The sequence below is a fragment of the Artemia sp. Qi Xiang Cuo genome, chromosome 16, assembly GCF_049724085.1.
Source record: "Artemia sp. Qi Xiang Cuo chromosome 16, ASM4972408v1, whole genome shotgun sequence".
In the NCBI taxonomy this organism is placed as follows: domain Eukaryota; kingdom Metazoa; phylum Arthropoda; class Branchiopoda; order Anostraca; family Artemiidae; genus Artemia; species Artemia sp. Qi Xiang Cuo.
The window spans coordinates 57,023,040-57,044,166 of NC_142809.1; the positions used below are offsets into that span (position 1 = coordinate 57,023,040).

The following is a 21,127-nucleotide window of genomic DNA, read 5'->3' on the forward strand; positions in this document are numbered from 1 at the left end:
CGATTGGAAATTGGTGTGGCTAGTGCCCTTTTTAATAGTCGAAAGTGATTGAAAGGCAACTAACCCTCCTGTCACGCCCACCATTTCCCCAAATACATCCAATCAAAATTTTGAGATAGCCATTTTGTCTTTGAAGAGGACACTCCCCTCACAGCCCTCAAGGCAAGGGTTGTAAGTTATACCCTGGAGGCATATAAGGTTTTTATTCAAAGCGTTGTCATAAAAACTTCAAAAGGGGAGCATTCGATTGGAAATTCAAAGAGCTAGTGCCCTTTTAATAGTCAAAAGTGATTGAAGGGCAACTAACCCCCTCTCACGCCCACCATTTCCCCAGACATATTCAATCAAAATTTTGAGATACCGATTTTTTTTCAACGTAGTTGAAAGTTCCAGAAATTAATTCTTTGAGGATGACAACCCCCCCCCCACAGTCCTCAGGGTAAGAGTTGTACGTTATGCCCTTGGGTCATTTAAGGTTATTATAGAAAATTTTGTTGTAGAAACCTTAAATAGGGCTCATTCAATTGGAATTGAGAGGGCTAGTGCTCTCATGCCCAGCATTTCCCTAAACACATCCAATGAAAAATTTTAGATGTTCAACGTAGTTTAAAGTTCTGGAAATTAGGTCCTTGTGGATGACAACCCCCCCCCCCTCACAACCCTCAGGGCAATGGTTGTAAGTTATGCCCTGGGGGCATATAAGGTTTTTTTTTATGGAAAGTGTTGTCGTAGAAGCTTCAAAAAGGGTTCATTCGATTGGAAATTGAAAAGGCTAGTGCACTTTTTAATAATGGAAAGTGATTAGGGGCAACTAACCCCCCTCTCACGCCCGCCATTTCTCCGAGCACATTCAATCAAAATTTTGAGATAGCCCTTTTGTTCAACATAGTTGAAAGGTCTAGACATTATGTCTTCGGGATGAAAACCCCCCACAGCCCCCGGGGCAAAGGTTGTAAGTTATGACCTAGGGGCATATAGGGTTTTTATAGAAAGCGTTGTCGTAGGAACTTCAAAAAGGGCTAGTGCCCTTTTTAATAGTCGAAAGTAATTGAAGGGCAACTAACCCCCCTCTCCCGCACACCATTTCCCCAAATACATCCAATCAAAATTTTGAGATATCTATATTGTCTTTGAAGAGGACACCCCCCCCCCACAGCGCTCAGGGCAATGGTTGTTAGTTATGCCCTGGGGGCATATAAGGGTTTTATTGAAAGTGTTGTCGTAGAAACTTGAAAAAGAGCTCATTCGATTTTAGATTCAAAGGGCTAGTTCCCTTTTTTATTGTCGAAATTGATTGGAGGGCAACTAACCCCCCTCTCACGCCCACCATTTCCCCAGACAAATTCAATCAAAATTTTTAGATACCCGTTTTTGTTTCAACGTAGTTGAGAGTTATAGAAATTAGGTCTATGAGAATGAGAACCAACATTTCTCCGAGCACATTCAATCAACGTTTTTTAGCCATTTTGTTCAACATAGTTCAAAGGTCCGGAAATTATGTCTTTGAGGATGAAAACCCCCCAACAGCCCTCAGGGCAAAGGTTGTAAGTTATGCCCCAGAGGCACATAAGATTTTTATAGAAAGTGTTGTCTTAGAAACTTAAAAGAGGGCTCATTCAATTGTGAATTGAGAGGGCTAGTGCCTTTATTAATAGTCAAAAGCGATCGGAGGGGCACAAACACTTCCGATTAACATTTTGATATTGCCGTTTTGTTGAACGTAGTTGAAGGGTCTGGTAATTATGTTTTTGAGTATGACAATTCCCCCCACAACCCTCAGGGCTAATGTTGTAAGTTATGCCCTGGGGGGGCATATAATGTTTTTTATAGAAAGCGTTGTTGTAAAAACTTCAAAAAGAGCTCATTCGATTGGAAATTGAGTGGGCTATTGCTCTCTTTAATAGTCGAAAGCAATTAGAGGGAGAATCACAACCCCCCCCCCCTATGCCGAACATTTCTTATCAACATTTTGATATGACCATTTTGTTTAACGTAGTTGAAAGGTCAGGAAATAATGTCTTTGAGGAAGGCAACCCTCTTCCCATAGCCCTCAAGACAAAGGTAGTAAGTTATGCCCTTGGGGTATATAACGTTTTTATAGAAAGTTTTGTCGTAGAAGCTTCAAAAATGGCTCATTCGATTAAAAATTAAGAGGACTAGTGCCTTTTTTATTAGTCGCAAGCGATCAGAGGGCCAATGCCCCCCCCCCCCCCAAGGTCTATCATTTCTTCAAACACTTTCAATCAAAACTTTGAGATAGCCAATTTGTTCAAGGTGTCAGAAAGGTCTGGAAATTATGTCTTTGAGGATAACAAATCCCCCCAGCTCTCAGGGCAATGGTCGTAAGTTATGCCCTGGGGACATAAGGTTTTTATAGAAAGCGTGGTTATATGAATTTCGGAGGGGCTCATTGGAGTAGGGATGGGTAGGAAGGTAAGGGGGCACCATATATGGGCATAGAATACAGACAGAAGTTTACATCATTGCCAGATAAGAGTAAGTCTAACGGGACAGGATCACGCCTCTTTCTAAACCAATCAGGGAACTTGGAAATACTGAAGGGAAAATGCACATGCGCACTGAATACTAACGGGACAATGTTATTGATCCACTAACGGGTCAATGACACCTTTTTCAAGGTCAATCAGGGGAGCTGTTTCTAAGTGTATTGACTCCAAGAAGAGATTTAATGTCCTTGGTAAAAATTTTGAACGAGATTTAATGTCCTTGGTAAAAAGTCTGAACGAGATTTAATGTCCTTGGTAAAAAAAAAGGCAGGAAGAGATTTAATGTCCTTGTTGTTTTCTTTGGATGTAGTCATAAGTTCTCTAAGAACTCTAAGATTCACTCTAAACAAAAACTGTAAGCTAAGACTCTAAGCTAAAACTCTAAACTCTTAACTACAACTAAACTAAACTAAAACTCTAAGCTAAAACTCTAGGCTAAACTCTAAACTCTTAACTAAACTAAACTTAAACTCTAACTAAAACTCTAAGCTAAGACTCTAAGATAAAACTCTAAACTATAACTAAAATAAACTTCAACTCTAACTAAAGCTCTAAGCCAAGACTCTAGGTTAAATCTACTTATGACAGAAAACTTGCTCTCATAAACGAAAAAATTGTTACTTCTAAGAAAAATCTCTAAGCTAAGACTCTAAGGTAAAACTCTAAACTCTTAACTATAACTAAACTAAACTTCAACCTTATCTAAAACTCTAAGCTAAGACTCTAAGGTTAAACTCTTAACTAAAACTGAACTAAACTAGAACTCTAAATAAAACTCTAAGAAAAGACTTAAAAATAAAACTAAAAACAATTAACTAAAACTAAACTAAACTAGAACTCTAACTAAAACTCAATGATATTACTCTAGGGTAAAACTCTAAACTCTTAAGTATAACTAAACTAAAGTAGAACTAGAACTAAAACTCTAAGCTAAAACTCTACAACTCTTAACTATACCTAAACTAAACTTCAACTCTAACTAAATCTCTTCCTGATTTTTTTTTTACCAAGGACATTAAATCTCATTCAGACTTTTTTTTACCAATGACATTAAATCTTGTTCAGACTTTTTACCAAGGTCATTAAATCTCGTCTCGGAGTCAATACACTTAGAAACATCCCCTGATTGACCTTGAAAGAGACACGTGATCCTGTCCCGTTAGAATCGATAATCCAGCAATTGTTGTTGAACTTATGCAAAACTAAAACTAAGTTTTAGTTTTAGCTAAAACTATAGTGTTAAGATGCAAAGCAAAACAACAAGGACATTAAATCTCTTCCTGACTTTTTTTTTACCAAAGACATTAAATCTCGTTCAGACTTTTTACCAAGGATATTAAATCTCATTCAGACTTTTTACCAAGGACATTAAATCTCGTCTCGGAATCAATACACTTAGAAACAGCCCCCCTGATTGACCTAAAAAAAGGTGTCATTGACCCGTTAGTGGATCAATAACATTGTCCCGTGAGTATTCAGTGCGCATGTGCATTTCCTCCTCAGTATTTCCAAGTTCCCTGATTGGCCTAGAAAGAGGCGTGATCCTGTCCCGTTAGACTTACTCTTATCTGGCAATGATGTAAACTTCTGTCTGTATTCTATGCCCATATATGGTGCCCCTCCCCCTGTTCCTTCTTACCCATCCCTACTCATTGGATTGGTAATCAGACGTTATAGTGCTCTTTTTAAGAGTCAAAGTGATCGAAGGGTAGCTACCAACTCCCCCCCCCGTCAAACACATACACACATCGTATTGTCCCAAAATGTATCTAATAGAAACTTTGAGATAGCCATGTTATTCAAAATAGTCTAAATATCATATAACAAGGCTTTAGGGGTTTAAAAAAACCTCTGAGAATAGGTGTGAGGTTTTTAAGTCATGCCCAGAGGGTATTAAAGGTTTTTATGGACGGCATGGTTGTTTAACTTTTGAAGATGCTCAGTCTTTCTCCCTAAAGAAGATTTTGTCAATGTAAAACGAACAGAAATTAATTAAAAAAACTTCCCCAAAAAAAGTTTTTCAAAAAAAAGTAAAGAACTCCATTCCCCCAAAACTGAACAAAAATAGAATCAAATAATCTACCAAGACTGCAGCTACCACAAATCAGTATCAATTAATAAATGAAACCCAAAACAAACAGAAATTAAGATAGATAACAGTCAAACTCAAAACGACCATATATATATATATATATATATATATATATATATATATATATATATATATATATATATATATATATATATATATATATATATATATATATATATATATATATATATATATATATATATATATATATATATATATATATATATATATATATATATTTATGTATATATATACATATATATATATATTTATGTATATATATACATATATATATATACATATGTATATGTATATATTAGGGCTGCCTCCTTCTAATAGTAATTTAATGTCGTTAAATTATGTCAAATATGCGATATTTGCTTTTAAATTGATCAGTTTTTCTTTTAAATCTGGTTCTTTACTTTGCAGAAATTCTTTAACTGATTAAAAAATTGAATAAAATCTTTTTAAACATGCACCTTTCAACAACCAGTGCACTTCAATATCTAGGAGTAATGGTTGGAAGTCTTCATCACACAATTGTTCAAATAAACGCATATTCAATGAATTAGTTCTTATTTTGTTGACTGCAGTAGTCACAAATTGAAGCGATTGGTGCAATCTTATTAATCAAATATTTAGCTACTAGCTGTTGTCAATGGATTACATAGCGAATTACGGTCACCGTTCTTACAAGTAACAGCCGCTGAGCTTCTTTAAATATTATCAGCAAATATTGGTAGGTTAAGTCAAGCCAGCAGCATTTTAGTTCTTCGCTATCTAAATCATATAAATTTTTGTGGACCCCCGTTAACGAATTGTGAACCCATATTTTTTTTGTCAAGCCAACGTAGGCCTGTGGGGGTCCACTTGTACCACTTGGAATCATGGCTCTATAATAACAATATGGCGGCACTGTAGCTTGAAGACGGACATATGCATTTCTTTGGTCGACCAGAAAAAATAATAAAACGCAAAAAATAATTTAAATACTGGGAAGAAACAATTCTAAGAACCCTCCACTTCTTGTAGTCACAGATACAAGTATCCATGAATGCCAAAAATACTAAATGACGGATGGAGTTTTGATTTTTGAATGTGTATTGTCTTCGTATAAAACCTTTTATGCTCCTTGTCAGACACATTTTCTTTTTTCAGACTCGCAGTCGAGGCCAGAACCTAGCTGGTACCAGAAACAGTTTTCTGCACAAATCTATTTCTACCCCGTCAATAATAGCTGTAAATGACGTAACTGATGTCGATTCGGGTGATACAACACGATCTGGGATCAGTGGACCCAAAAGGTTTAGTATGGTTGTATATTTTACTTTTATTCTGCAACCCATTCAGGACGTAGATCGAAGTTTAGTGACATTCATTTTGGTAGAGGTAAAATTTATTACTGAAAAACGGGTATCACAAGCCCAAATGGGCCGAATTCGCACTTTAGCGTCAATAAAACAAAGAAAAGCCGAAAACAAACAACAACAACAAAATTATAAAAGGGTCAAAGTCAAATAACTTAAAATTTCAAAAACAATTACACTAAAAAATTAAAAGGTCAATGCCGAATCAGCGAAACGTGAAAACAAAGAAAACTTGTAAAATTTAAAAGGGAACATAATAATTAAAACAAAAACAATTTAGTTATGCGACCAAAAAATAGAAAGATCGAAACTTGCAAAATGAACACCAGAAATATAAAGTGAAAAGGGAGATAAGGGGGAGGGGTTGAGGAGATTCCCTGATTTAATTGGTCAACTATGTAAGGGATGAAAGTATTTCTTTATCTTTCAGTGGAAACTCTTATCGGGGCAAGGAAGGGGATTTTTGTTGGAGCAGAACGCGGGAGGCGGGGTCGAAGGGGTGAATATTGACTAGTGAATAGGGTAGTTGTCCGAGGGTTGTGAAGGGTATTGTTAGCGAAACGCAAGGAAATTTTTACTCTCCTTTCCTTAAGGGTAACTAGATTGGCTCTCCGAAGAAGGGAAATATAAAGCACTTTACCCCCATTAAAGATAATTCTTAGGTACTTTTTTTTGACTGCCTCTATTTTGTCCAACAATTCAATGGAGGTGCCAGGATGCCAAACAGGACATGCGTACAAATGTCCTACAATTTTAGCATATAGTCCTACAATAAGCTTTAATAAGACTTTGAACAGACATGGTTCTTTTTTCTCATTAATTGTAGGATGCAGGTTAATCTAGGCTGAGTGTAGAATTTAACGTTATACTTGAAGATTTACTACTACTAGGAATACTACTAACAGCTCCCTGCAGCTCCAAACCACCTGAGGCAAACAAAGCGGTGTAGGCTCCTCTTCCACCCCAGTCTATTCGGAGCTTCACTCTTACCCTCTCCCATGTAGTTCCAGTTTCCTTTAAGTCCTTTCTTTTGACCATTTTCTCCACCTTTAGGTACGACCTTCTTTTCATTTGGTCCAAGGGGTATGGTCAAAATGCTGTTATGCAGCTTTTAGTAGTAATAGGTGCCAAATTCAAAACAAAATTAGAAGAGCATTCATCCCCTCAACACCTAAACTCATACTTCACCCATGTTTTTCCATCATCTGAAGTGGAGGTTAAATCCATAATCATCTGTAAATAATTTAATTCATCTGAAGCCCCTCTCATAGAAAGTTCATCCGAAAACCGCAATCCAGCCACACTTGGCCACTGTCACATCCTTGGATTTCAATTCTAGTCAAGATCGTGGCACTGTAGACTGGAGCGACTTCTTTTTCCAAACATGACACAAATTTGATACCGCGCGTATCGACCCTAGACATATACGTCAGAACTTCAGTTCAGTTGCTAGTGGTCGTGAATCGACAGTACCAAAAAAAAACAGGTTTTTGTTTGTGTACATCGGAATCGCGCGTGCGCGACGGCGGAGTATAAATCTTGTGTGGTTTTAGATGTGTGTCACTTATTTTTAATGGAGAGCATAGCCCTGGTCGCTACTGTATATTCTGTCTACTGTGGATCGTAGACTAATTCTCCTATTCTCCCAAACTTTTTTCAATTGTGAAGAAATACCCTCTGTTTTGGCTATTCTACTTTTTATATTTTCACTGCATCCGTCATCTTTACTATTAATGCTAACCAGATAAATTAAGCTATGCACTTGATTGAAATTATCGTTAGCTAACGTCTCCTAATCACCCTCATCTATTCCTAGTTAAACGACTTAGTCTTCTTTTAATTAGTTTTCAAACCTATTCTTCAACCCTGAACTCTCCAAACGCTCAAAAATTCATTCATTTTGTTATCATTTTTTTTTTCTAGGAAACCGAAATCATCTGCACAATCTAAGTCTAGGAAAATTTTACTTTCCCGTTTGATTTCATGCTCTCCCATAGCCTTTGTCGTGTTCTTTAGGGCAAAGTCCATCAAAATGATCCATATAAATGGGGTTACAACGCAACCCCGTTTAACTCCTAACTCCTAATTAAAAACTCCATAGGAGAGTTTTCCCGCGCCAATTGATACCATTTTCTCCCATAAACTTTGCCCTGTTCTCTATGAAAAATCCATCTCAATAATTACAAATAAACGGGGATAGGACACAACCTTGCTTAACTCCTGAATCTACACCAAATCTTCTGTTAAACTCACTTCTTACCTTAACCGCGGCAAAAGTATTTTCGTACATAACAGTAATCACTTTTATGTATTTATCTGGTACACTAGACAAGGGTAGAACCTCGCTAATCCTTTTCTATCAGCTAAATGAAATGTATGTTAAAAATATGTAAACATAGGACTAAAGGGTTGTGATGATTCAGATATTTCTCAATTATTAATCTTCCACGCATCTTCTCCCCTTCAAACACCAAATTGTTCTTCATATTTGTTTTCATGTGATTAATTTTTTTTACTTTTGCCTGCTGCCAATAGTTTTATTCATTTAATTTTTTTTTTTTTTTTTTTTATTATTTTTTATTATATGTTTTTATTCACTGTAGTTTGATAAATCTTATTTAGTGAACTCTCCTTTTTTTTTATAGATGTTTTGATTCACTGTAGTTTGATAAAGCTTAGTTAGTGAACTCTCCTTTTTTTTTCTTTTTTTTTCTTTTTTTTTTTTATTAAGCAAATGCTTTACATGTTAAAAGTTAAAATGCTTATGTTTATATGTTTAAATATTAATGTTATGTTTATATTGTTTAAATCTTAAGCGTTTAAATGTTTAATGTTTATTTGATCTTTTCATAATTCCCCTCCTACAGGCCATGGAGCCTTTGTGGGGATTTGTAGATTGTTATGTAATTATTTTACTGATATATGGAAAATAAATCTATCTATCTATCTATCTATCTATCTTAAAATTTCATCTACAGGATGTCTTAGTCTAATACGTGTCATCATGCTAATTTCCCTCCTAGAAAAATCATGCTAATGCCTCTGTAATTACCAAACTCACTCTTAACACCTTTCTTATAACTGAATTGAATTAAAATTTTCCTAAAATCTCTAGATATTCCCTCCTTAAAAAAAAATTATATTCATATTTTCAGAAATAATTTATCTCTTATTTCACAACCGCCATATTTCAAAAATTCATTTACCATGCTATCGGCAGCTGAGATCCCTTTATATTTCAGTTCTATCCCATTATATTTCAGTTCTTTCCCATTATATTTCAGTTCTTTACTATCACCTCTAACTCTCCTCGCAAAATAAATCACCCTTCACTTCCAAATTATTGACAAATTATCCATTCCTTTCTATATCATTTCCTTCAACTTTATCAGTGCTCAACAGATTCTCAAGATGTTCTGCCCATCTCTCTTCAACACTTTCTTTAACAAGCTCGATAAATGGAAGGGATGTTCCACTCAGGGTTATAGTAGGTTTAATTTAAATAAGTTAAACCTACCTTATTTTTAATAATAAATAATAATAATAATATGCCTGTTATTGCTGTTAGAATGCATTAATGCGTTACATAAGCTATCTACAAAGCTTCTAGATTTAAAGCTGGATAATTTATAATTCAGTTCTAAAATCCAACAATATTTAACGGCTCTAGATTGTTGATTTTGAAGACATGTAGGAGTAATCTCTGCATAATTTTGTTTACGTCTCATCTCAATAGACACCGTATTCACAATCACTTTCCTGCATTAAAAATGTATCTTTATTTTTTGATTATTTTGATTAGTATAAATATATATTTATTAGAAATTTATCACAATTTGAAATAACTAGACTGTTTTTTGTCTCTGTATTTAAATAATAATTGATCGTTAGAAGGTTATTATTTTCGTCAAATAGGGATAAATAAAATTATTACTTAATAATATTTATTTCTCAATTAGTAATCAAAATTATTTATAATAAATATAATTGTTTAGAAATAAACAGAATTATACTGGTGCTTTGTTTCTATGTTTAAATACAATTTTTAAAATGTATATATTTGCTTTGGTTCTTTTGTGTAGTTCAGTTGCTATCATAAGTTTGCTAAAGAATTTTAAAATTGTTTAACCGTAAAAAAGTATGAAAAGGAAATGTTATTTGTTCTGAAGTCTAATACATATAATTTGACAAATGCGAATCCAAGGAACGTGGATTTTGGGTGGTGAGCGCCTTAAAAATAGTAAACTGGTAAAGAAGGAAAAATTGAATAGAAGTAAACGCAATGAATCGGTACAAAGGAACATGGAGTTATGGGATAGGCGTAGTTTTGTTTTTAAAATCGCCTTCATGTCAACCAGATATACCCATTTCACTTGAAAGAAAGAGAAAAAAGACTGTCCTCCATTTGAAATGCCATCCAAAAAAGATTCTTCCAAAAAATCTTTAGTTTGGCATGGGTTATGTCTTCTAATTTTGATTGTGGCTCTTGCGATCACGACTAGCTCGAAGCATAAAAATTCGTTTGACAGCAGCATGTTTGATTGAAGCAAGAATTGAAAATCTTAATCTCGTGGATTCCTGCTATTAGCAAGGCGTCTCTTTGATAGGATTATGATCATCATTGAATTTCACATGAGTTCGATCTGTCTAATACTTAATTTTTAGGTTTTTGTTTATTTATTTTAATAAAAACAATGTAAAATATTTTAAAACAAGCAATTTTTACGCCCTTTTCCCTCTCTCCTTCTAATGCTGAGATTAAGTAGCTTTTCCATCATGCTGGGATAATGAAAAATAAATAGAGGAATATGATTAAATTTTCGTAATAGATAGCTTTTTGAATGGTAAGATTTGCAGCGTCGCAGTTGCCTGAACATCCGCCCCTTGCCTCGACAATAAATTAATTAGCCCTGCAGTCAGCCCACTTAATACAGTATTTTAAAAAAAATAATATTCATTTATAAGAAAAAGAAGGGCTAATGACCTTATGCTCTACAGTAAAATTGGTGGAATCCTCGAAGGTTCTGGACCCAGTACCTTGCGGCACTTAACGCAATCAAATACCCTAGATAGAGTTGCCAGCGCATGCGTAGACGATGCAAGCCAACCAATGTAGAAAGTGGTTATTTGCAGTAAGATGTATTGTATTTCACTTTCAGTGCCTAATGGTCAACTTTGGTGCTTAGATTTTCACAAAACTGTATTGGATTCTCTGAACTAATCAGGATATCACCTAAAAAAAATTATTTGTAATTATTCGAGTCAAGTAATTCAAATAAAGGGAAAAAAGCAAATGGTATGTTTTTTTTTAAGGATTTTTAAAAAATTATGCGAGCGCTATAGTACTAAAATAGCCCGCCAAATTGGTTTTAAATTGAACTGGAATAGGGTCTAGAAACGTATCTTAAGCATACAAAGTCTTAAATTCACCGTGTTTAAAGCTGGTATCAAACCAAGGGTTTTTGTTTGTTTTCTGAATTTGCTTTAAAAGAATTTTCCTGAGGTTGGGTAGTCAAAGCCCGAAACAAATGTATTTTGGCGAATATTTTCCAATTTCTTGTGGGGTGATGGCGATTGATCCTTTATAAATCTCGGGCAGGGAGAATACACCCCCCCCCCCTCCCCATATTGTAGTATTTATTAATATTGACTTAGAGCAATCAATAATAGGAAGAGAATATTCAATCCAATAAGCTTGAACCGAAAATGGGGACTAGATAGATCTGGCCCGTGATCAGTCGTTACTGGTTCAGGGTTGCCAAGAGCTGGGCTCGTGAAGGTGTTAAAATTCTGATTCAAAAAGGCACCTTTGTTTTGATCTCTTTTTTTTTGCATCATCTTGGTTAGGCTACATGCTAAATAATTATGTCTTAAGCGGCAAAGTGTGTCCTGTTTCGGATTTTACCACCAAGATTTCTGCACTGGATACAAAAGAAATTAAAGCAAAAAAAAAAAAATAAATAAAAAAACCTCATGATCATTACTAGAAGTATCTATATAAGAAATTTGTTGACATTGATCCAGATTCTTCCCAACGGTTTATACGGGGCTATTTGTGCAAGTAAAGGCCTGGTTGATCACCTTGAATGCTTTATAATAACGATTATTAAGGTGCTTTCGTACTGCTTAAAAGTCCTATTATATAAGTATAATTTTTTCCTTCATGCAAGCACTTAAAAAAGTTAAAAATTCCGCTTTGGCAGCATATGTAAAGTGTAAGAAACACAGAAAAAAAGAATATGAACATATTAAGTATATCAAGTAAAACAATAATGAAGGTAAATTTTGTAAAAGAGAAGAACACGCGGAATTTTTTGTTTGTTTATTTACACTACTCAAGGAGTAAAAAGGGATATGCCACATTTGGTTGATCACGCCAATATAAAAAAAAACAAAAAAAGCAAACAAACAAACGGAGTGACAGAACAAAAAAACAGCAAGTTTTGACTAAAAAACCTAAAGGCTATTTCAATTTCCAGGACACAAAGTCTTGCTGATGGAAAAAAACTGCAATTCTCCCAAACCCAGATTCGCACAAAAGGTTTTTTTTTCTTAGTTTTTCTAGAAATAGTTCTACATAAACAGTCTGTCCAAAAAGGTAAAAAGTGTGCACTTTCATGAGTAAAAGTTACGTGTGTCATTGGTGCTAATCCAATGGCTTTTTGATTTCTCCTAATGAATATGAAAAAAAATTCAAAATCTAGGGAGGACAATTACCCCCTCTTCTCATTTGGTATTACTGACAAGTCTATAGGTTGAGCGATCTTTTTTTTAGGCTGGGATGTGGAAGACAAAAATTAAAAGGGTGTAAAAACGACATAAAATAATAATAATAATAATAAAATTTCCACGTCGGTAAAATGGCGTAAGGAAAAATAGAGATTCTTAAAATGCATTATTGCATAGTTTTCTTTTGTATACAAATGCAGAATATCCGTAATTTTTTTATGAACTTTGTCTTAAGGAGCACAAGAAAGGCAATGGGAGAACACGGAATCAAATGGGGAGGAAAAACTTCCCTGAACTTAGATTGTGCTGATGATTAAGCATCCTTTTGATGAAAGTTTGAGCCAAATGAATGAACTCTTAGACGTTTTGCGAGTTCAGTGTGCTAGAACAGGTTTAAAAATTAATGCTAAGAAGACTAAGTTGCTAAGGCTAGGAATAAGTGAAGATGAAAAGGCGACGTTGGGTAACGAAAAGATTAATCAGGTGGACAGCTTCACTTACCTTGGTATTATTATCAGTAAATACGGCGGGAGCAGTGAAAATGTTAAGAGTGGAATAGACTAGGGTCAAGTTTTTTTTTCACAGTAAAAAAAAAAGTGGAAGAATAGGAAGATAAATCTGCAAACCAAGATTAGAATTTTGGAAGCTATAATAAGGACAATGGTCAAATATGGTTCTGAATCTTGGGCACTCCGAAAAGTGGATGAAGATTTCTTAGTTATTTTCCTGAGAAATTGGCTATGGATTGTTCTGGGTATCCGGCCGACTGACCTTATTTCAAACAGTAAGATGTACGAAAAGTATGGTTCAATCCCACTTTCCAGGGCTATAATGAGAGAGAGGTTGAGATGGCTTGGGCACGTTCTACGGATTAAGGATGACAGATGGCTGAAAAGTGTCCTTTTCGGCCAACCGTTTTGGTCTGAACGGAAATTAGGTCGTCCGCGGTTTGGGTGGGAGGATGTCATAAAGAAAGATTTAAGGCAAATGGGAACTTCCTGGGAGAGTGTAAAGAGGGAGACTTTCAATAGATTAGGATTGAGAAGGAGCGTGCGTAGCTGTGTTGGCCTCAGGCGGCTTGATGCTGCGGTGAGTTGTTAGTAGAAATTTCAGTAATAACTGCGAACTTTCTTCTATAGCTGTTTTGTCAATAGTCTAGTAAGAAAAGGGCTAATTTTTCAGGGGCTTACGAAAGAAGCTCAAGCAACCAATCAAATAATATCGAATTTTTGTAATTTTCATCCATTATCTACTAGTTTCGCATAATTTACGAAATTATTGAAGTTGCGTCTCACTCCTTAAAACACACGTCCCCTCCAACCTAAAAGGTTTCATGCATGCCTGTTTTTTTTTTTATTTGTATCAAAATAATTTCAGAGTTAACATTCATAAGAAGAAACCAATTCAGAAGAAAATATTACCGCATAACTGAATGCAGAAATTACCCTAACATCATTGAAGGATGAAGGGAAGGGAACTTTCTTAAGGAATGAACAGGAAAAAAAAATTACAAAAAGTTCAGTCCAAATTTACGATATGTTGAACTCTAAATGTCAAAGCTGTAACGGAACTTTTGCAAGGATAAACTACAAAAAAAAAGAGAAGAATAACGATTCCTACTACTGAGTTCGATCTCTGGGTATTGTATTACCAAGCAGAAATCAATCCCACTGCACCTAAGGATGGGATAATTATCATAGATAGATAGATAGATAGATATTTATTGCAACAAAAGCCTTTTTGGGCCATGGCAAAATAACAAAACAAAAATAAATACAAAAAAAATAACAACATTAAATCACTCACAATTCATCAAAAAAGTTTCTCTATGTCCCATACCCACTCTTACAAATTTACCCAACCTTCTAAAATCATCAAAATTTCTACTTTAAAAAATTTTTTCAAGCCAATCCACCCCTCCAAAATCTGTTGAAAACACTTCTCTCCTCAAATTTCTTAACTCCTGGCATGTACCCATAAAATGGATAAGATCTTCCTCCTCTCCACACATAGGACACTGGTAAGGACCATTTTTAATCCTATAATTCCCAATATATTTCCTCCTTTCTCCAATACCCAAAAATTACCACGAACCGAAATTACCCATCTTAAATCCTCACTACTCATCCCTGCTTTAAAGTAAACTTCCTCCCCCCCCAAACCTCCTTCGCCAGTCCATTCAGTCTCAGGGACGCCGAGGATGATTTCTGATTCTGCCAACTTTGAATTTCCTTCTCTATTAGTCTAGCCTTTACTTTTTTAGCAACTAGCCCCACTTCTACACCTAGCCCCTTCCCCTCATTCCAATACTCACAAAAACCACATCTATCAATAGTCTCTTTAACCCGGGTTGGCCAAGAACTTTTCCTGCCATCTACTAGCATCTCCTCATATGCATTCTTTACTAGCCTCCTACTAGGCAGATTTATAATCCTTTCCAAATAATTTACTATCCGCACTAACCTTCCCACCCTTAATGATAACAAACCTAAATCACCTTTTAATACTACATGATTAAACTTATCACTAACCCCCATTAACCGCTTAAAATACATCAACTGTAACCGGTCTACCTTATCCGCCTTCATACCCCACACCTCTGCTGCAAAAGACATTACGGAAGCTAGCTTAGTCTGGAATATCCTTTTCTGAAGCCTAAGGTCTGTCAGGCCTACTTTCAAAACACTACTCTTTAAAACTAGCCATATAGCCCTAAGACCATATAGCCATATAGCCCTCATATCATTCAATTGAAATATTCCATAACAAAGTGGCTAATTAGGATGCAAATCAGTGTTTATAAATTTGATCAGCCTAGTCAGTCTCGATTTTGATTATCCCAGTCTTGGTTTGCCAAGGGCAATTTTAATATAGTAGACCAAAAAAGTGCCCTTGTTGGTTTAAAAAGCGCCGTTTGCAAGATTAGATGTCAATTTTTGGAAGAATAGTATCATGGTGTCACCAGAGGACAGGAGCACCAAAAGCGCCACATTTGGCAACTCTGCTCTGACCAAATTGAGGCACTCGGTCCTTCCAATCTTCCATACGGGCTTTTTCTAGAAGGTATCCAGCCGATACTGGATGGCTGAATTTCAAGGTCATTTCCGAACCGCATGATAGAATTGAGCTGATGTAAGCTTACGTCAGAAGGTTTTTCTTAGTAGTTATCTATCGAAAGATCCTACAAAGATGAAAAAGTAAAGTAAATAAGTATGTTCGTTCTGACAAGTAAATATTTCGGATTCTTTTTTAATTTTATTAATTTTTTTTTACATTCTTTCTTTACGTCAACAACATCTAATTTAGTATGCCATTGGTGTTCTTTATTTCTTTTTGGCACTTTTCCGAGATATATCTTCTTAAGGATTCTATTGAAATAAGACAAGAGTAGGAAATTTCGCATGATTACCATCAAATTGCTTCCAAAGGGAAAATAACCGATCCGAACGTGTTTCAATAGAAAATTCTATTGATTATGCTACTTTATCAGTTATTCAAAGGAAATTTAAATATATAATGACCTGATTTTAGAGTCCTGTTCTGAATCAATAATTTTTTTGGACCAATCAGGATAAACTAGTTTATTCAATCATAACCGAAACTGTCCTTTGTTAGAAGAAAGACACAAAATATCTGCTTATATTAACTATTTGACTATTGCTACGTATGTCTCTCTCTCTCTCTCTCTCTCTCTCTCTCTCTCTCTCTCTCTCTCTCTCTCTCTCTCTCTCTCTCTCTCTCTCTCTCTCTCTCTCTCTCTCTCTCTCTCTCTCTCTCTCTCTCTCTCTCTCTCTCTCTCTCTCTCTCTCTCTCTCTCTCTCTCTCTCTCTCCGACAGAGAGAGACAGCTCTCTGTCTCTCTCTGTCTTTGCCGACAGCTTAGTAATGTATGATATAAGCCATTCTCTACGACATATACTTTTTTTTACCGACAGCTTAGTAATGTGTGATATGAGCCATTCAGAAGTGACGACTTTTAGCTTCTTAATATTTACAACAGAAAAAGATTTAAAAGTCTAAAGGAACCCCAGGTTTCGATTATAAAAATTTTTTCATCTGGTTAAATCAAAAAATAACACCAAATCAAGGTCTGGTTTGTTTCTGGTCACGGCTGTGTCTGTGTCTGTTTTATGTAGAAAATTGTGTTCTTATTCTTATTTTGTCCTTGATTTGTTTATAATTTGGCGTCCTTATTTATTTTTATTGGCTTTGTCGACATTTGTCCCGCATTATGATATAATTTGTCACTATTTTCAACGTTCTGCTTGCTTTTTTTTCTTGTCTTCTTTTCCTTTTTCTTTTTTTCCATCTTATGCTCCGTCCCTTTTAAGGTTTTCCAGATCGGTTTCCAATTAAATAAATAAATAAGTTTTATAAAATGGGTTAACTTCAATAGCTAATTTACAAAAGAAAAATTGGTTCTAACGAAGTTGTCTATATTTGGATGGTAAATGTTCTGGCTTTTTCTTGGGTATTAATAGCTCTTCTTAAGGATTGTTTTTGTTAGAACTTTCAAAGCCCAAAGTACATTTTGAAGCACTTAGTAAATAGTTACAATATCTAAAAATATTTCAACACTAAAAATGATATGTATTTCTTTGTGGGTATTTTAAGTGGTATGAGAATTTATGTTTTTTTTACGGCAAAACTACGTATTATTGATTCTTTTTCCTCAAAAATACGTTTAGAATCCTGTGAGCCTTTGGTAAGCTTCTAATATTATCTATTAAGTTTTTTTTGTTTAAGAATTTTGCTATTTAACCTATTTTTACAATATTCGTTAATAATTAGAGTACAAAAAGCACAACAATAGATTCCCCAAAATAACACTGAATAAATCAAAAAAAAAAAATCATCACACGAAACAATTAAAAAAAATATATCAAAATATAACAAAAATTCGAATCAGTCGCATAATAGTTTTATTAAGAAAGGACTCTTATATGGAAGGAAGAACATGGGGAATCAAAAATACGTATCTTCTAGACATACTAACCGGTTTTCTAATCAATGAAGAGTTTGTTGTTTTGTAATCGCGCCGGTCAAAATTAAAAAGAACCAAACAACAGGCAGAATCTAAATTCAGCCATAACTATTTCTTGCTGAATTCCGATTGTCACTATCTATAAGCACACAAACTGCTAAATTATCGAATATTATAGAACGACTTTCGATGTATCCGACAAGGAGATGACCACATCAAACAACACTGAATAGGGTGAAAAAGATAATGTGAAAAAGATAAAGTGAAAATGAATAAGGGTGAAAAAGAATATATTGTATTAAATTTTATTAATTGGGAAAACGTGTTCCAACTCCTAAGAAAACCCACGACCCCGGCTATTTTTGATTGCATAATATATGGGGTTTATTATCGTTGTAGAGTTAGCTGTAACCTAGTAAAGATCGAACGAGGGTCCACAGTAACAAAGAATTTAAAAACGCGTTTAAAAAAAAGGTTGATTGGGGATCTTTTAAAGGTATTCAAGGAAATATACTTATTATGTAGGTAATAGGTGTATCTTAGTAATAAAAGTTTGTTGCGAAATTTTTTTCAAGGATTTTGGAAAAAGCTTGAAAATGGCAGCGGATCCTACGAAAAGTCCAATGTCTTAGTCTCGGTAAAACTCCTACAATGTCTCGGTAAAATCTCGGTGTCAATGTCTCGGTAAAAATCCTAGGAACTTGAAAAACTAGGAACTTGAACATCTTGAAAAACTAGGAAAATCCCTCTTTCTCTTGGGTAGCAGGATGTGTCTCTCTTTTATTCGCTAAGGCTAGCATTTATGTACAAAAAAAAACTTACTTTAATAACAATACATTCTTATATTACTCAATATACAGAAAGATCCAACACTAATACATTAAACTAGATTTTAGTTTTTACCACTAATGGCGACCGAAAAAAGGAAACAAGAATAATAAAATAGACCCATCACTGCTTCCCATCCTGAAAAGTCTTGTTCCTTGTCGGTCAAGATAAGGGGTTGGGATTTTCCTAAATGTGATTTTCGGCTCTGATGATTCCAGTGATGCAGTTTTCATTCTGATCTGTTTTGTTTTCGGATTAATTTGTTTTCGCACGAACTCTAGAAAACGGGTTTTTGCTACCAATAGATGCATCAAAAGAATCAAATTTCAATGCTCAATTCAAATATATAATTTTCATCAAGTTTAGTCCTACCCATCAAAAGTTACGCCCCTGAGAAAATTTGGCTGATTTTTGAAAAAAGGGGGAAAGACCCCCTAAAAGTTATAGAATCTTAATGAAAATCACACCATCATATTCAGCGTATCAGAGAACCCCACTTTAGAGGTTTCAAGCCCCTGTCTACAAAAATGTGGAATTTTGCATTTTTTTTTTTTTGCCAGAAGAAAGTTCACGGATGGGTGTTTTTTTTTTTTTTCTTCAGGGGTGATCGTATTGACCCAGTGGTCCTAGAATATCGTGGGAGGACTCATTGGAACGGAAATTAAAAGTTCTAGTGCCGTGACAAAAGTTTAAAAAAAATTGAAAAAGTTTTACGTGACCAAAAAAATGGAGGGCAACTAGGCCCCCTCCCACGCTCATTTTTCTCCCAACGTCACCTTATCAAAATTTTTAGATTGCCATTTTGTTCAGTATGGTTCAAAATATGATAAGTATGTCTTTTAGGATTAATTAGTCTCCCAAAGTTTCCAGGGGGAGGGCTAAAAGTCATGAACTTTACCCACTGTTATCATATATTATTGGTTATTAGGAAGTATGCAGACGTTTTCAGGCGGGATTTTTTCTGGTAGTAGGGGGTGGATGGGTCGGGGGTTATTTGGGAAGATCTTTCCATGAAGGAAGTTTTCATGTGGGAAAGGACGTTGCTATGAAGGGGGCGTCGGATTTCCCAGCATTATTTAAAAAAAAGATCAGACATTAAATATAAAAAAAAAACAAGTTTTCCAACTGAAAATAAGGAGTAACATCACAACTTAAAACGAACAGAAAATATTACGTGTATGATTGGGTTCACCCTCTAGTCAATGCCTCGCTCTTTAAGCCAAAGATTTTTTAGTACTTTTATAAGAGCTATTTATTCTAAATAACGTCCTTTGTGATTAAGGGGTCATTTTTAAAGAATTGGAACAAAATTCGAACTTTAGCTTAAAGAGCGAGGTATTGACTAGGGGGCGAGCCCCCTAATATACGTATTAAAAATATATGAATATAGAAGTTCGTTACGTAAGTTATTTCGTCAGTTACGCACATTTATTACTAATAAAAACGTTCGTTAGTAAAATTAAACAAGTTTCGAGAAAGCTATTTAACCAAATACAAGTAAAATTAATATGCAAATTTTGTTTTAATTATTCATATACGGTGAGCCAAAATCAAAACCTGTATTAATTCAAACATGTTCAAAAATTAAATGAAAAAAAACAAGTTTTTTTAACTGAAAGTAAGGAATGACGTTAAAACTTAAAACGAACAGAAATTATTCCGTCATGAAAGGGGCTGTCCCCTCCTGAACGCCTCGCTCTTTACGCTAAAGTTTGACTTTCTCACAACTTTTATTTTTTTAAACAATGAAAAACTTTAGCGTAAAGAGCGAGGCGTTGAAGAGGGGACAGCCCCTTTCATATACGGAACAATTTCTGTTTGTTTTAAGTTTTAACGTTGTTCCTTACTTTCAGTTAAAAAAACTTGTTTTTTTTTATTTAATTATTCCGTACTTGAAAGGGAACTTAATGAAACTTATATATTTGAAATCAGCATTAAAATCTGGTTCTTTTGATATAATAATGGGTATCAAAATTCCGTTTTTTAGAGTTTCGGTTGCCAATGAGCCGGGTCGCTCCTTACTTACAGTTCGTTACCACGAACTGTTTGATTAATTAAAAAAAATTCTGAAAAAGAAGTTTTTCAAAGAAAAGTAAAGGCCATTTTAAACTTAAGCTCAGCAGATACAAATACCTGTTAAAATTCAAACTCAAAATGACCAGAAATTACTATTAAAGAATAAATGAAACCCAAAACGAACTGAAATTAAATAACACAATCATAGCAAAAACATACAACAAGTAATAATATAAATGAATAAATAGATCTTAAAGCGAGTAATGCTTTGATTGAATATGAATATCAAGCGCTAAAACGAAAAAAAATATTAAAAAAATATTCCGTATATGAAAGGGGAGGGCTGAAAGTTATGAACTTTACCCAATGTTAACATATAGTATTGGTTATTAGGAAGTATACAGACGTTTTCAGGGGGGATTCTTTCTGGTAGTAGGGGGGTGGGTGGGTCGGGGGTTATTTGTTTTTCTTGTTTTTCTTAATCAGATTTCAATGCTGAATTTAAATATATAATTTTTATCAAGTTTAGTCCTACCCATCAAAAGTTACGCGCCTGAGAAAATTTGGCTGATTTTTGAAAAAAGGGGGAAAGACCCCCTAAAAGC

General features: G+C 34.7%; 1 protein-coding gene across 1 annotated transcript in view; it reads left to right on the forward strand.

Moving 5' to 3' along the window:
- Positions 1-21,127, forward strand: part of cyst (rho guanine nucleotide exchange factor 18 cysts) — a 402,635-nt gene that overhangs the window by 189,681 nt on the left and 191,827 nt on the right. The window contains exon 5 of the mRNA XM_089102646.1: positions 5,758-5,903. Within this exon, the coding sequence (XP_088958772.1) occupies positions 5,758-5,903 (146 nt within the window). The remainder of the gene's footprint in view (positions 1-5,757; positions 5,904-21,127) is intronic.